General features: G+C 36.1%; 1 protein-coding gene across 1 annotated transcript in view; it reads right to left on the bottom strand.

The window, feature by feature from the left end:
* MEI4 (meiotic double-stranded break formation protein 4) overlaps positions 1-18254 on the bottom strand; it is a 210567-nt gene that overhangs the window by 175393 nt on the left and 16920 nt on the right. The window contains exon 2 of the mRNA XM_072735748.1: positions 5489-5734. Within this exon, the coding sequence (XP_072591849.1) occupies positions 5489-5720 (232 nt within the window). The 5' untranslated portion in view covers positions 5721-5734. The remainder of the gene's footprint in view (positions 1-5488; positions 5735-18254) is intronic.

The following is an 18254-nucleotide window of genomic DNA, read 5'->3' as shown; positions in this document are numbered from 1 at the left end:
TCGTTCAATCCCTAGTCAACATTTAAGAACAGCCAATAACCTCTTCCTGGCCAATCTCGATGCTCTGGGTCTCCCTTGCCTACCTTCTCAGACACAGATGAAACTCTTGCCAATATTATGAGGCTGCCTTTAACAGGAAGCTGTTCTAGATTGAAGAACATAGTTTTTCTCACTCATTTTCTCCCCTATAGATCAAGAAGACTCTTGGCAAAAGAAAAAGTATAGTGTGGTTCTAAACGATTCATGACCCCTACCCCTTCCCCCACCTCCACAAATTAGGATGTGCTCAGATACAAGGAAGGGAACACATGGATTACAGTGGCTTACACCCTCGTCTTTTTAAACTTTCCTAATAAAATAATCCCAGCATTGCTCTGATTGCTCAGCAATATCAAAAAGGACCCACGTTCTTTTCATCCAGCTATTTTCACTATCCTTAGCATGCTGGCATTAATTTGTCAATATTGTCTCACAGTTGCAAACTGACTACCCCAGATTCAGGCATTCTATTTTCAATTGGCAGTGCTGCATGCAGGAAACAAGTAGCTGAGGTTAAAAAAAAATTTAATTGCTCCCTTTCATGAGCCCAAATCTCTTTATACAAAGAGGCAAATCTTTATCAAAGGCTCAGAAGATTGCTTTTTACCTTTCATTGGCCCCTGCCCAACCTTAGAACAATATTGGCAAAACAAATCTGAGCCTTTCATGGATTAACCCACTGGGAATAAGCACATCTCTGCCAAAATAAAATTGGAGTGCTTTAGAAAGGAAGTAGGAAGCTAGATATTGAGTAGACAACTAACCGTGCCTGCCATGCATCATCCAAAACGATTTTGAGAAATGTGTCATTGGATTATCTGGGCTTCCTTGATCCTTTCTCCCATTACTAAGGAGCATGTAAGTAAAATTACAATGTGGCATAATTCTAAGAGCACGTTATATTTATCCTTTCTGTGTATAGTCTAGTCCATTTTTAATAAATGCAATAAAGAAGTATATTTCTAAGAAGATGTAGAATAAATCAGAATAAAGAAATAGCTGAGTTCCTGAAATGCTATATATACACTACATCATAATTTTTTATTTGTTTACTTTGCCATTTCAGCTCTGCTTTATTGAATTCTGGGTTGCTCAGTTACTTCAATGGATAGTTGATGCTGTAAATTAAGTTCTCCACCCTCTCAATCTGTCAAGAAGCATTCCATTCAACATTCACTGAGGGTCTAAACACTTGAGAAAGGTTGCATATGCAAAGCAACTCTGAAAATTCCAGACAAAAATAATCAATCATATAAATATATCTATAATATAGTTTTGATTCTCAGGTATGGAGTTTTCTTAGAGTAAGCCACATCAGTCTTTCAAATTACGTATCTTTGAATAATGACTGTGTTCCTTCTTTATTTCTTTCTCAATCTAATATCTTCCCCTTTGTCAAGTTTTGTTCCTTCCCCTTTAATAGTGACTCTATTTATTTTAATCTATTTATTCCTCATTTTTCAAGTTTAAGTTAACAGATGGAGAGACAAGTAACTTACAAACATCTGCACAGAAACTCTTCACCTATAGCTCCTGCTGCAAGTAAAACTGATTTCAATTGTAGGGTATTTGAAAATTTCTCTCACAGGCACTGTAAGTGCAAGTTTTCAGTGTGAGAACGAGTTCTCACCTAGGCTCTCACTGTCAGGCATGTTCATGTTCCTAACCAATCATCCATACCACTAGAGCAGGGGTATAAACAGACCCTTGACAGTAAACAACAGTTCTGATATCACAGATGTCTATAAGAGTCTGTTTAAAATCACTGGAAAGTATTATGTGTATGGGCATTATATTAATCATATAACTGCACATAAAATAATTAAAAATTACTGATTGCATTTGCATTCACTGAATAAAAAGAGCCCATTACCTAGAAAAACTCTAGAGAGACCAAAATGTGGCTACGAATTGTGTAACACCATTTTTGTTCACATAATAATGAGATTTTAGTAATATCTGGGTATTAGATTAGCTGATTTTTCCCAATAATACCCAAAATTAAAGTTAGTGAATACTCTATTACCACAGCAATCATCTGTGTACCACACCTGCACACTCCTAATGTGATAATCATATTCCTTCCATGGCTCCTTTTCCTCTGCCACCTCTGGGATGTTGGGATCCCCAATGCTCCTACCCCTGGCTCCGTTCTCTCCATGAGTCTCACCTATAGCTAGAACTTCAACTATGAATTAAATGTCAGTGGATCCTAAGTCTATATATCTACTTACAGCCTACACATCCCTTTTGACTTTAAGGACCATCCCTCTACCTTCTTTCTATGTAATCTTTGTATATTGAGGGAATGGCCTACACTCAGACTAACCTGAACTTTTTATCCTATAAATTTATTTCAGTGTTCACTATCCAGATTCAAAGCAATGCAATAAATTCAGTAAACTGAGATCAGAGACCTCATTATCCCAAATGCCTCTATGTCCCTTAATCATTCTCTGAAACCATTCACAAATATCTGAAGGCCTATTCTAAAAATCATGCATATATGTCTGACCTCCTTTTAGTTCTCACTATCATAGATCGATTTCAATCCATCATTCTTCATATGGGATTTGGTAAGTATGTTTAAAACTGGTCTCCTTGTCTCCAATCACTGCTATGGTCAGAAACATCCTCTCTGCCCCACTTCCATGTGACAAATATTTATTGAGCACCTGCTGTGTGTGAGGCTTTGGGGTGGGCACTTAGTAGAGAGTGCTAAGCAAATCAAAACCCACTCCTCAGTGAACTCAAACTCTAGCTCAGGAGATAAGGTAGCAATTATATAAACAAACAAATAACCTACAGAGGATGTTTGGGTAAAGAAAAACTAGTGGAGAGTGCTATGTATATACAGTGGTCATTGAGGGGTATCATTTAGAATAAGATCTCTAGGTAGGGAAGAAGCCAGCCACAAAGACATTCAAAGAGAAGAACATAACAAAGGTCTAAGGCTGGAGTGAAGCCCATGGTGGCTGGGGCAGAGTAAATAATGGGGAAGTCATATGAGACAAAGTGGGAGAGGTAAATAGAGGTGAAATCATCCACAGCATCACAGGCCATAAGCACAAGCCTGAATCTAATGTGAAACATAACTGGAAACCAGGGAAGGGTTTTCAGCAAAGGAGTCACATGATCTGGTTTACATTCTTGAAAAATCACCAGAATTATTCCCCAATACCAATATGAGGGTCAATCCTCTGCATCAAAAAGGTTATATGATTGCTGATGGAGTGACCACATGTTCCAGCATGCTCAAGTGAGTCCTGGTTTCTGCCTGTTGTCCTAGTATCATCACTTAGAGTTCCCTATTTTCACTCTCACAAAGGTCCTAGGGAGACAATAAAATGTGTACCATCAACTTACTGATAGGAAATAAACTAAAATGGTCCTTAGGTTGACATTCAAGGCCCTTCTGAATCTGGTCCCAATTCACTTCTCTTTGTTCTCCCTCATGGTGTTCTGGCCACTTCTGCAAAGTAATGCTAGCAGTATCCTAAATGGAACATGTATTCTTTACTTCTTTACTGCTCTGCCTTTGGTCATGTTCCTGCCTCTTGCTGCATGCTCTGTGACCACTAACTAGTAGATAGATCCTTGAGGACCAGACCTGAGAAGTCTTTTCAAAAACCAGGCAGAATGAATGCCTTCTTGCTCTTTGCTTTGTCAATATCTTTATTAAAGCATTTATCTTGCTGGGTTAATTATTTATAGATCTATCTTCCCTGCTAAATGGTAGGTACTTAATGGCAAGGACAGCACCTCCTCTTATGTGTTTTTTGGGGTCCCATCACCCACTGCATATCTGGTCCATAGCTGGTACTTGATATATGACTGCTAGATGAATTATTTAATATAAACTCAACATAACATACATAGTAAAATAATAAGGTTCAGTAATGAGATTTTAAATTGTATCCAGTAAGCTTAAAACATTATTGCCTTCACATCTAGATATTTTCATTCTTCAACTTCATCTCAGCATCCAATGTAGCCTCATTCATTGGGTAGTAACAATAAACTTTTAATGAATGACTATAGGTAAAAAAAAAATCTTTATAGGGCAAAAAGAAGAAGTCTAGGTTTAAGAAACTAAACAATTTCTAAATAATTGTGAAGATGAAATAAAAACAGAATTGGTGGGCAGCCCTGGCGGCCCAGCAGTTTAGTGCCGTCTTCAGCCCGGGGTGTGATCCTGGAGACCCGGGATCGAGTCCCACGTCAGGCTCCCTACATGGAGCCTGATGTGGGACTCCCTCTGCCTGTGTCTCTGCCTCTCTCTCTGTGTGTCTGTCATGAATAAATAAATAAATAAATAAATAAATAAATAAATAAATAAATAAATCTTAAAAGTAAAAAACAGAATTGGTATAACCACTGTGAAAAACAGTATGGAGGTTCCTCAAAAAATTAAAAATAGAAATATCATATGATTTAGTAACTCCACTATTGTATATTTACCCAGAGAAACCTAAAATCCAAACAAGAAAAGATATATACACCCATATGTTAGTGCAGCTTTACTTAAAATAGTCAAGACATGGGAGTAACCTTAGTGTCCTTCAATAGATGAATGGATAAGGAAAATGTTACATGCACATACACATACACACACACACATACACACACTCTGGACTATTACATGGCCATATAAAAGGATGAGATCATGCCATTTTAGGCAACATGAAAGGACCTAGAGGGTATTACACTAAGTGAAATAAATCAGACTGAGAAAGATAATACCTTATGACTCCAATCACAAACAGAATCTAAAGAAAAAGAATAAACCAACAAAAAGCAGAATCAGACTCATAAATATAGACAACAAACTGATGGTTCCCAGGGGGAGGAGGTTGTGAGGAGGGGGAGGAGGCTGGGAGACTAGGCAAAATGGGTGCAGGGAAGAGGGAGATACAGTCCTCCAGTTATAGAATGATTAAGCCCTGGGAATAAAAGGCACAGCATAAGGAATACAGTCAATGATATTGTAATAGCAACATAATGGGACAAATGGTCGCCATGCTTTTGGTTAATACAGAATAACATATAAATCACTAAACTGTATACCTAACACTAATGTAACACGGTGTGTCATCTATATTCAATCTTTTAAAAATTAAATTAAAAAAGTAAACAATAAAAGGGCACCTGAGTGGTCAGTCAGTTGGGCTACCGATTCTTGATTTCAGTCCAGCTCATGATCTCAAGATCATGAGATCCAGCCCCACACTGGGCTCCACATTCAGTGTGGAGTCGGCTTGAGATGTTTTCCCTCTCCCTCTGTCCCTCCCTCAAATGGATAAATAAATCTTAAAAAAAAAGTCAACAAAAAACCCAGAATAATATATTGCCAAAGACATTTTCATATACTCACCACTCTTTTGTTTTATTTTATATATATATATGTATATATATATATATATATATATATATATATATATATACTCACCACTCTTAAACACTTCTGCACACATTCTGCTTAGAAGAAGTTTGTGGCGTAATTGCAGAACTTCAGCTTCCAAGACCTGGACTTTTGATCTCCACGTTGACTCCTGCTCAGACACCACCTTCGCAAGGTGCTCTGTGTATTCTCTGCTGCTTGTGTCTGCTGGTGTTGAGCGGATAATTGCCAAGGCCAGAGCCAGCTTTGATGTTCTCAAATACCATGTTTGATCATCCATCCTGGCTTTTGTCCCTATCAGTTAGTAAGAAAAAAAGCTGTAGAAATTTCTTTTAATTTTTGCAGTGCATTTCACTTGCTCAAAATTGATTTTGCAGAGTAACACTAATTAATAAGTTTGTAATACAACTTGACACCAAATAACAGAAAAAAAATTTCTCAGGAACTAGAGAGTATGAAAAAATATGCAAAACAAAAATGCATGCACATGCATATTAAGTGTACTAAATTGAAAATAGTCGGTTCAGACAATTTGACAAATTCTTGGGGTGGAAAAAAACACACATTAATTCATTTAGTGTTTTCTAACCAGAGGCACATATCAGAGTCTCTAAGGAAGCTTTTAAAATAAATACATATGTATATATATGGTCCCATCTCCCCAAAATTCAGATCCAGCAAATCTGGGAAGGGCACTGAGGCTTTTACATTTTGAAGGGAGTCAACTCTGTAATCAGAACCACTAGACTCAATCATTTAAATGTAAACCCTTCTCCTCCAACTCATTTTGCTAAAGTCTTGTAGTCCCTGCTTCTCAGTCCTGCATTCCTTCATGAACCATGACCTATTTGCTACTATTCCTGCCTTTAACCAGGCCCCTCCAATCTATAATGAGAACAATCTTTAAAATATTTGCATCATTTAAATTGTGGCTGTGCCTTGATTCTGCACCTCCAAAGATTTCCAATTGCCAACACGAGCAGACTTTCCAAACCAGCACGGCATCCCAGTCTTACTCTAGAAATGTATTTGTGAACACATGACAGACCACTGCATTGACTGAATGAATACTATGGCTCATACTGAAGTATAAACCCCATGTGGGCCTCCACAAGGGGGAGCTTTGCACATAAAATGTGCTACATAGTACAATAGTCCCAGAAAATTTAGGACCTTTGGTTGCCACATCTATTCTAACAAATTCAAATCTTTACTCCACATTTCAAACTTTATTTTCTTCAATTACTCAAACCTTTCCTTCCACTGTGGTTAAATCATGCTCATACAAGCAGATGCACACTGCCTAAGCTCATTCCCATCCACATCTCTGCTCCTGAATTTTCCCCAGTTGTAATACCATGGTTCTCATAGCTGACAAAACCCTGGCTGCGCATTCTTCAAAGAACAGTTCATATACCACCATATTAAATATTTTCTGATTTATTACCACCTGCAGAACTGTGTACCTATCTGATATTGTATAGTTTAGCACTGAAAATACACAACCTAAGAAGAAGCATAATACTGTCTTATTATAATCAGAGATCAACTCAAAAATATGTATGAAATGTTCATCACAAAATAATTTATAATTGAAAACTAGGACCAACAACCAAACAGTTAAGTAAATAATGGTATGACCACTCAAATGAATATTATCTATTAAAATAGGGTTTTTCAGAAATATTTTTATTAGTATGAGAAAGTACTAATGATATGCTGAGTGGAAAAACAGTGAGGACAAAAAATTATATGTATAGTAGGATCCCAATTATGTAAAAATTGGGGTATACAAAAATGTAAATAGGATCTATTTCTACTATATAATTATTGGTGATTTTTATTTTCTTACAGATACTTCTCTAAATTTTCCTAATTTTTGGCAATGAATATATACCAAATTATAATTAGAAAAAAATTCATCAAGAATAGATTTCCAAAGACACCTGGGTGGCTCAGTGGTTGAATGTCTGCCTTTGAGTCAAGTTGTGATGCCCAGGTCCTGGGATCAAGTCCCGCATCAAGCCCTCCTTAAGGAGCCTGCTTCTCCCTCTGCCTATGTCTCTGCCTCTCTCTGTATGTCTCTCATGAATAAATAAAAAAGTCTTCAAAAAAAAGAGAAGAGATTTCCAAAAGCAAAGTATGGCTGCTACACTTTTAGGCTTTCACAGCTGTATAAGATACCCAGGACTAGATGCTGTTAAGATGAACAAACTAATTAAAATTATAGCTGCACTTATTTTGGCTTTCACAGCAACCATGTCACTTGTCTGGTTCATCCCTCATCTGCTTGTCAGTGATGGAGCCAAGACTCTCTGCCTCTCAATACTTTAGGAAAGCACCTATGTGCAGAGAGCACAGAGCACAGATGACCCTCTTGATAGAGAAGTAAGCCTACCATTAAATGGATCAGCACTAAAAATAACAATAATAACAATAATGAAAATAATAAGTAGTGAATTTAAAGTGGTTTGGATAGAAAAGGATCTGACTTTCAATTACCAATGGTAGAAATCTAGGCTAAAAACTAAAAAGAAAAAAAACCCTATTTATTAGCATAAGAGGACAAAATTCTCTGGATAACAGAAACAGAGCAAACTCCCTGTCATCTTGCAAAGATATTTAATTAATTGATTTAAGCAAGCTGATTAATTAAATGTTCTGATTTTTAAGTCATCACATATGATTTGTTTAGGGTCTTAAAATCATTCTGAATGTCAGTCAACAAAAAAAAGATCAAATTATATATAAAGTCCTTCTGGATTATAACTATCCCAAGATCCCTTGTCTGAACAATAATTAGAACTGTATCACAAGTGAACAGAAATGATTGCTAATACATATGTTGGTACAGCCTTCGACCACATAAATTACACTCAAAACAGATATAGAACTATAACCTAAACCAAGCAGAAGCAGGCATTTTAAACTGCTTCCTTGTATTTTAAGAGTGTGTATGTGTGTGTGTGTATCTGTGTGTTTATAAACACGTGCCATTTTTATCTAAGAATAGCATTCCTATCCTCAAAGAACCATTTGCAAGGTAAAGATAATTCTATTTCCCCTGAAATTTCATGGAAAAAAAATAAGAGCTTCCTAAACATATTCTCTATTTAATTGAGGAAAGATCAGTAGTAACTTTCAGATAACTTTAAAAAAATTATTATGCTCAAATAATTAACATAAATAATTAAAATGAACATTAAATGTTCCCCAAGAAGGTATTTAGTGTCTTTGAATTCTTAACAGTAGAAAACACAAAATCTTAACAGTCTTTTTAGAATACAGCATTAGCTCAAATGAGCTTTCTTTTTCTTTACATTTGGGAACAAGCCAACGTCCCCATTGTGCTACAGAGAAATCTAGTCACATTCCTTATGACCCCTGTATTCTCCTTCAGGCAGTGCATGAAGAAATAGATACTCTACCAACAGTATTTGGGCAATTTTTATCTACCTTATTTTTCTTAACCTCATTTTCCCCTATTGAATTTCAATTTGTATCAACTAACCAATTCTCTAAACTATCAAAACTGTTTTGAATTATAATCCTGAATTCTAAATTCTTTCCTCTCCAAGATCACTGATTAAAATTCCATGAACTTAAAAACTCCAGATCATTCCTATATAAGAAATTTAAATTAGGTAACCATTCAGAAGAGTATTTCCCTAATGTGTATCCAACACCTTCAAAATACTTATCCCCCGTTAGACCACCAATACAAGTTCTAAGATATTAAAAGCATGACCAGGGCTAGATACAAAATGCTATGCCCATAGATGATCTTACAGGATTATTTGTAATTACCAAAACAAAACAAAATCTGTCACCAGCTTGAATATCTCACAATAGAGATGCATTAAATTGTAAAGTAATATACAATTAAATTGAAAAAAAAATTTTAATATTTAAAACTATGGGAAAATACTTCCCTCATGATGTCATAAAACAGTAAATAGAGTAAACTAGGAAATTTGGGGGAATGGAGGATCCATAAACAGAGATTGATATATTGATAGATTTAGAGATACAAAGCGGGGAGGAAAAGGAAGGGGGAAAGAAAAGAAAGAGGGAAGGAGGAGGGAAGGAGAAAGACCAGGGTTATTCACCAAAATACAAACAAAACACTGACTATGAGTTGAAGAAGTCTAATTTCATTTTCTTGTTTATGCTTTTCTAGAATTTTAAGTTTTCCATGATAAACATTATAAAACATGCTATATACAATAGGAAAAACTGTCTAAATACTAATCCTACAGAAAATTTCCCTATTCTATATTTTTCAAATTACAAATTATAGGGAAAATGAAGATGAGTTTTGAATGAAACCTCAAGTCATTTCATGGTTGTGATGAGAAGTTCGAGCCTGTAGCACTCACCTCCTCAATTCTAGAAGGTCTTCAACTGTAAAACACACCATCAGTTCAACTCCAGGTTGGAAGAAGTGTGGGGTAAGAATGAAATAATAGCACATTCAACATACTCAGAAATTTGAAACTGTCAAGAATGTCTACAGAATTGAGGAAACACAGTTAATGGAATGAGAATTCTTTCTTTTCCTAATTTTTATTTATTCATGGGAGACACACAGAGAAAGGCAGACATAGGCAGAGGGAGAAGCAGGCTTCCTATGGGGAGCCCAATGCAGGACTCGATCCCAGGACTCCAGGATCATGACCTGAACCAAAGGCAGACGCTCAACCACTGAGCCACCCAGGTGGCCCAATGGAATGAGAATTTTGTCCCCTAAATTCTCTAATCTCCATCCTTGATCAGCTTTCCCCAAATTCCACAAAGCCTATGGACTTCAGGCCTTTTCATGTCATCAAATAGATGCATGCTCCTTTACTCAGATATGTTTGGTGTGTTCCTTCCACTAACGCAAAGGACACAGTGGATTTTGAAGGTGTGGCTGAAAAACTTTAAAAACTGTCCAATATGAGCAACCAGGAAGCTATGAGCCACTGTATTCCCAATGCCATGAATGTGGACTGGCAACTAAATACGTCAACGAGCGCGTGAGTGAGTGAGTGAGTGAGTGAATGAATGAATGAATATATTGATATAGGACAGGCAGTCACAGAAGGCTGCTACCCAGGTTCTCATTAGTAAGTTTTTATCAATTACATACTAGGGAGCATGGCACTAGAGGGAGAATGGATTAGGAGGGGAATTTAAATAGTTAACTTGAAGGTTACATCAGTCTCTCTTAACTCTGTGACACATCCTTTCTTGTCTACTTCCAGTGAATCTACTCCCTCTAAACTTACGCCTTTCTATGGTATACCCTTAAAATTTCACCAAAATAATTCTTAAGAAAATTAAAGAAACATAAAATCTAGTTCATATACAGGTTTACAGGAGAGGGTAAGCTATAAGGGAAAAAGCCAGATTTTATCTCATGTGAACCCTACAAGAAATACTTGTCTTGCCCATTAAGCAAGAAACTGAAGAACATTCCCTAAATCATTAAGATGATAAGACAAAATGAGTATAGGATGAAGTCCCTACATACTATGATGATAGAATATGCATTTATCAAATACCATTCTGGGGCACAGCAGAGTTCTGGCAATGCCTGAACAGTGAGACACTTACAAGACTTTTTGGATAATTAGTTTCAGTAAAGTTTGGACAAGACTGATTATCTGATTTTTGGATTAGATCCAGCTGAAAAATTCTCTAATTATTGTTATAGTTTCAGCACACACTGTACTGTGAAGTGCTCAGCAGATTAACATCATGTGAAATTTTACATAAAAGAATCAGGAGTTACTCAAGATTTCAAATCTTTCCACTTAATTATTAAGGGGCCTTTAAAAGCCTTCCCAGCAAAGAGAATCTTTTCATGACAAGAGGCTAGTAAAGATAAAAGGATGCTTGCTTTTTTTTTTTTTTCATTTTTATCAAAACAGGCTAACTACCTATCATTTTCCTCGTGCTAAAAAGTTAATTAATCATAGATTTTAATTGTCTACAGAATCTCTTAACAACTGTTTTCTTTTTATGTAAATCCCCACCTTCCCTTTTGACTCCTCAGTGCTTCTTTTTTTTTTGTCACAGGAAAGGTTTTCTCTGGATTCTAGCAAGGAATGCTGCAGAATTTCACGTGGAAAGGGTGCATCACATTTTATAAGTCAGCAAAAAAGTACACTGATTAAGAAATGCAAAGTCATGTACATATAGCACAATCCTCAATCATCTTCCTCCACTGTGTAAATCCAGAGAAAGGAAAAGAACCTGGTATCTCCTACTAACACATACTTTAAAATATAATTCAGAAGCATTTTAGGTGTTTCCTAGTTACACTGGTATTTCACACACTGACATGGACATAATCCTTATCACAAAAAGAACCATCTTGTTCTCACAGGATATTTGAAAACATCTGATGATCTACAGAACTCAAATCCAGAAATTCCACAAATTTGGAATTTTTATGAGGCTTCACCCTGGAAATGGAAAAATTATGTGTCATAAAATGAGGAAGCCTATAGGATGAAACTGGAAGCCAAAGAAACAACTAGAAGAGGAAACTGAGAGAGGTTCAGTCAATTCAGGGGAGAAGAACAGCTGGCTCCTGAGACTAGCTGAGCCAGGGCACCAAGGAGGAGATGTGGAGAGGTGGAGTCCCCTGGAAAAAGTAAATGGCCCTATTCAAAGAAGTCCTATTTTGTAAATGACACCTTAGGATAGAAGATTTGCTTTCTAACTACTATTACATAATACCTTATTCTATTTCCCTTCTATGTACCCCTAAGACATGAACTCCAGAAAGTAGGAGCAGCCCCACAGAAACATTTTCTTTAAGGCAGAAAAAGTGCCCTTAATCTTCTCATCTATTTCTCATTTAAATCTCACCAAGGTGACCACCATGAATTTCAGAGAGCAAATGACAAGGCTTCATGGCTTCTAATACGGCTTCATTTTACAAATAAATCTAATACATTTTTTACATTCCACTTAGATTTACATTTAATAAAACAGAATTATACTTTTTACTAGCCTAAAATAGCTTACTAAAAGAGAAAGACTACTTCACAAATATTGAGCACTTTGATTCTCGACATCTTCTAGCACATGATGTCCTCTGAATTTTTATCCCTTTAATCTCAGCCCCTCACCTTGTTCCAGACAACGAATACACAGAGGCAATATAGTCTTTGTTGTAGGTAAGCCATCACTCAGAACTGGTCCTCAAGCTTTCACTACAACAGTCTGCTCCCACCTGCTTCTGCCCAGACTCCAAACCTAGTACTATGGCATTGTATCCTCCAGAATCAGAGGCACTACAGAATGTGCATCCTGTACCAATACAATGCTCTTCTCCACAAAGAACCTGTCAATTCAACCGTATGCATGTTACCTACCTCCCGTCCCACTGAGTACCACTCCAACAACCCCTAACCAATTAAGGAATATCAGAAGAAGCTGCAGGCCACTCCAGAAAGACCTATAAAAATCCACAGGAAACATTACCCTTAATGATGAAACAGTGTATGCTTTACCTCTAAGACTGAAAACACAGCAGAGATAGCCACTCTTCTCATTTCTACTAAATACTTTAATAGAGATAACAGTGAAATACAGAAAGAACGAAAAAATATAGGGATATTGGAAAGAAAAAAGTAAAATTCTATTATTAACATACAACATGAATGTCTACAGAAAACCCTCAGGAATCCTAAAAGAAATAACTAATAGAATTGCATGACTTTAGTTAGGTCTCAGGACACAAGATCAATATGCAGAAATCTATTATATGTTTACATAAAATCAACTTGTTAGAATTTTAAAAATAATAATTAGGATTAAATTTTACAGTAGAAGTGAAAGACTTCTACTTTGAAATCTATTAAACACTGTCCAAGAAAACTAAAGCTCTAAGTAAATTAGACATATATATATATATATACTGTGTTCATGGACTGGAAAAGATGATATCACTAATATCTTAATTCTCCACAAGTTGACCTCTATACACAATCCTAACCAAAATTCCAATCAACTTCCTTGTAGAACTTTATAAATTATTTCTAAATTTTATTGTAGAATAGCTTGAAAAAGAACAAAGCTGAAAAAGTTACAACTGCTTTGTTGTAACACTTAACATACAGGCAAAGGAATCAAGACCAGGTAGCATTAGAATAAAGACAGACAAATAGATCAATGAAATAAAATAAGTTTAGAACTAGATCCATACTTACACAGTCAATTCATTTTCAATAAGGGCACCTTGGCAATTGGTAAAGTTTAAAGTATGGTTAACATATAATGCCAGAACAATTAAATACATGGAAAAAATGACATTGCCATCTGTTCAGATCTTACACACACACACACAATTAGTTGAATCACAGCCTTAAATGTAAACACTAAAACCAGAAGAAAACAGGGTAAATTAGGGCAGAAAAGACGATTTAGAAAAGTCATAAAAAGCACTAATCAGTATAGAAACATTGATAGACTTCATCAAAATTAAATCTGCTAGTCATCAAAAAAAACATCATTAAGAAAACAAAAAGCAAAACCACAAACTAGGAGGGAATATTCACTATTTATACCTGACAAAGAACTTGGATACAACTATACAAAGAACTCCTACAGATTATTAAGAAAAAAGGCAATCCAACTAAAAAATGGTCAAACGATGTAAATATGTCATAAAAGAAACTAAATAGTTTGATAAACAGTTGATAACCATAAAGAAAAGTATTCAATACTATTATTATTCTTATCCAATAAGAAAAACAGAAATCAAAATCATAGCGAGACACCACTTTACATCCACAACAAGAGCTAAAAGTAAAAAGTGTGTGAAGCAATTGGGACTTTCATTATAGCTGGCAGAAATGCAAAATGGCATAACCATCTCTGGAAAAGGTTTCACCTTTCACTCTGAGGTTTCTTAGAAGGTTGAACATACATCTCCCTATAGCCCATGAATACCACTCTTACCCAAGAGAAATAAGAATATATGTCACAAAGACTTACACAAGAATGTTCATAGCAGCTTTATTCATAATAGGTAAAAACTGGAACTAGCCCATATGTTCATCAATAACAGGATGAATAAACAAATTTGGTATATCCATACAATGAAATACTACTTAGCAATAGAAAGGAATGAACTACTGATACATTTAACACTATAAATAAATCTTAAAGCATTATCCTGAGTAAATAATGACTTACACAAAAGTGTACATACTCGAAGTTTCCATCTAAATGAAGTTCTAGGACGAACTAATCGATGGCAGACAAAATATGAATAATGTTTCATTATGGGAAGATGGGGAAGGGCAAGGGGATTAGCTGGAAAGAAGGCTGATGGGATTTTCCAGGGTTCTGGTAAAGCTTTATATCTTGATATGAGGCTGAGTGTGATACACAGGTGTGCTAATTTGTCAGGGCCACCAATGGTACACGTAATACTCTCCATTCCATTGTATGTGAATTTTACCTTGATGAAACAAGGGATTTCTAGCAGGGATGGAGTTTAAAATGACCAGATTTAAACTCTACCATAAAACAACTAGAACACAAAATAAAAAATACACCATCAACAGTTTTCAAATATTGGACAGAAAGCAGTGCAGGATAATAATCTTCTACAGAAGGCATACGAACAAGGTGAGTCCCACACTGCACCAGCTGAGAGCCTGAAGGCAGTTTGCATGCCACAATACAAGGAGGTGGAACCCAGGCAGATCCTGACTATCTCAGTGAACTAAGACTGAGATGGGAATTCAGAGAGGTCAGACATATAAGAATTTGTCAGGGTGGAGTATTATATCATATAGAGTAAGAGTTCTAGAAATCTGAAGAGGGGTTCCCTCAAAATTTTGGCTACTGATTTGTGCATATATGAAAGAAAACAATCCAAAGTGCAGTGGCCCCAATGTTTTTCTACCACCTAATGGTAAATGACAAGAAAAATCCTTTAAAGGAAGAACATGACAAAAGGTTAAGGTTAAGTAAAAAAACTAACCACTTTGACCACATGTAGCTATTGCTACATTTCAGAGACTGGACGGCCAACAAAAAGCAATAGGTAGAAAGATAATCCACACAGAAACGTGGCTCTTCATGAATGCATAAAAAGCAGTCCAAAAAAAAAAAAAAAACCAGAATGAGTGTTTCCTCCTCCTCTATCCTATTTCAGTGGGTCTCACACTTGAACCTGCCTTGAAATCACCTGGAGGGCTCATTAAACACAGATTCCCAGGTTCCACCACTAGAATTTCTAAATTAGCAGGTCTAGAGTTAGCCCTAATTTGCACTTCTTACATATTCCTAGGTAATACTGATGCTGCTGGTCTGAGGACTACACTTGAAGATCCACTGCCATATCTTATCCCTGAAAATAACAGCACATTCAAAAGGTTCTAATTACCTTCTCTAAGGAATGGTCCATTCCCAACTGCTATGACTGTCAGCCCTAAAGCAAGAATAAAACAAACAATGGAAAGTGCTCATATTTTAGGCAGTTTCATTGTTTATTACACCATAAACTTGTGAAGTATTTCTACCTTCTACTCTTCTATACCATATATTTTTTTTCAATTTTAACATACTAGGAAACTGAAATTCAAAAAGTTATTTTTATACACTCATCCTTAATCCTACAGCCCAAGTCTAATATCAGGGCACATACTCTTTGCTGTATATCATGCAGCCACCCCTGAAATTCCCATGTGCCTTGGCTGTTGATACGCACCCATACTGGAACTGCACCCTAATACTCTGTTAAATGAAAAGGTCTAAACTCCACTTTGAATATGAACAATACATATCTGACTAGACTGCTGACAAGGAGAGATGCTTCATATCCTGTAAAGCGCAACTTTGTAAAAACCTACTTTAACCAGAGCTTCATTCCTCCCAACCCCAAAACTGATAATACCCAACATTTATTAAGTGTTTCCTACGTGTCTCTTAGCAACTTTCAAATATATGATACAGAGATTTTAACTATAGTCACCATGCTGTACATTATATCCCCAGAATCAATTATCTTAAGATAAACCTCCTAATATTTCTCATAGAATTTTCTTGGGTAAGCAAATTGAAGGGACCCAAAGGTCTTGACCACAAGCCTAGGTAATTGACATTCTATAGACCCCCTACCCTTATATTTTTACACATAAAGATTAAACATGCGGTCAGACTTTTAACAACCATTCTGTTTGTTATATGGCAACTGCAACTCAGTGACAGCAATTCAGTTCCACGAACAAATTAAGTATATATAAGAATGGAAGCCAAAACTGTGTTAGAATCTGGTTAGGCAAAGATGAATTAGATGTATTCCTTGCTTTCTCTAACGTCCATAATAATGGAAGAGGGGATAAGGGGCAGAGGACAGTTAAAAATTAACCATACTTCAATCTGATAAGAGATTTAACCAAATTCGGAGTATAGGGGTGCCTGGGTGGCTCTGTAGGTTAAGCGTTCAACTCCTGATTTCGGCTCAGTTCATGATCAGGGTCATGAGATCAAGACTGGTGTCAGGCTCCATAGTCAGCACAGTCTGCTTGTCCCTCTCCCTCTATTTGTCCCTCTGTTCACGCTCTGACACACACACACACACACACACACATACACACACACAAACACACACTCTCACTCTCTCTCTCTCTCTCTCTCTCTCTCTAATAAATAAAACCTTTTTAAAAAATCATAAAATCAGAGTATAAGGGATGACACCCATGGGGTCATCCTAACGTCTAGGCTCTCTACTCAAAAGTTCTTAAATCATACTCAACAGTTTCTAAGAAAGAGAATGCCTGGAATACCCCATGCCAACATCCAACCACATCACTGTTTTACTACAAAGCATGTAAATATCACTCTTCACTGGAGTTTTTTACCCTCTTTTGAAATCAGCAGTAATTTTATTATTAACAGTAAATCATTACAATAGTTACAACCATTTCATAGTGAAGCAAAACTACAATTTATGACCAGTGACGATAAAAATGAAGATAAATCATTGCTATCCTGATGAAAGGTAAATTAAGAGATATCAAGAGATAAAACAATGGTTTGTATGAGGATCTCCCCATTAAAAGTCCTTGTATTTGTGAGTGGTTTCAGGAAAGACAAAAAGATTTCAGGAATTCTGGATATTGACAACCCAAGTTGTCAAGGTCGTTTAGCTTCTAAATTGCATGGTTGATAGCTCTATTTGGCTGGCTAGACCATGACTGTGTAACTAAGGTCATTAAATCACCACGCAAGATCAAACTTATCAAAAAGATGATGAGGAGTAAGTAGAGAAGCTTGGAAAGGCCATGAAAACAGCCATAAGAATGAATACATAAGAATGAATACTTTACTGACATTGTATCCAAAGCCTCTGCCTCCTCTTCCATCATGGTTAGCAAAACCCCATCTGAATTATTCATGGTTACCATGAGCTTTCATACTACGTGCTTTCAAAGGAACATGCACATATATGAGTGATCTCTTTACTGTAGGTGAAATGTTTTTATTCATATATCCACTGATAATCAGAATTCTGTGAATACTGATATTTTATTCATCGCTTCTTCTCCCTCCTTAACTCTCATTTTATAAAACAAAACACTAACTGTCAACAGAAAATTTATACCTAGTAGATATGGTAAAACAGTGGGATGTGTTTTTGGGTAAACTGATATTGGGATAAAAGATATGTTAACTGCATGTGACCCAATTTTGACTCTCATTTTTTTAAAAAGGTCATTCTTGATATTTTCATCTTTAGCTTTAAAGAGCACCTTTAAATTAAATTTTATTTCCCCAATATAGATTTCTTAAACTAGAGACA

This window comes from Vulpes vulpes, chromosome 1, assembly GCF_048418805.1.
Source record: "Vulpes vulpes isolate BD-2025 chromosome 1, VulVul3, whole genome shotgun sequence".
Lineage (NCBI taxonomy): Eukaryota > Metazoa > Chordata > Mammalia > Carnivora > Canidae > Vulpes > Vulpes vulpes.
This window is presented reverse-complemented; position numbering and strand designations above follow the sequence as displayed.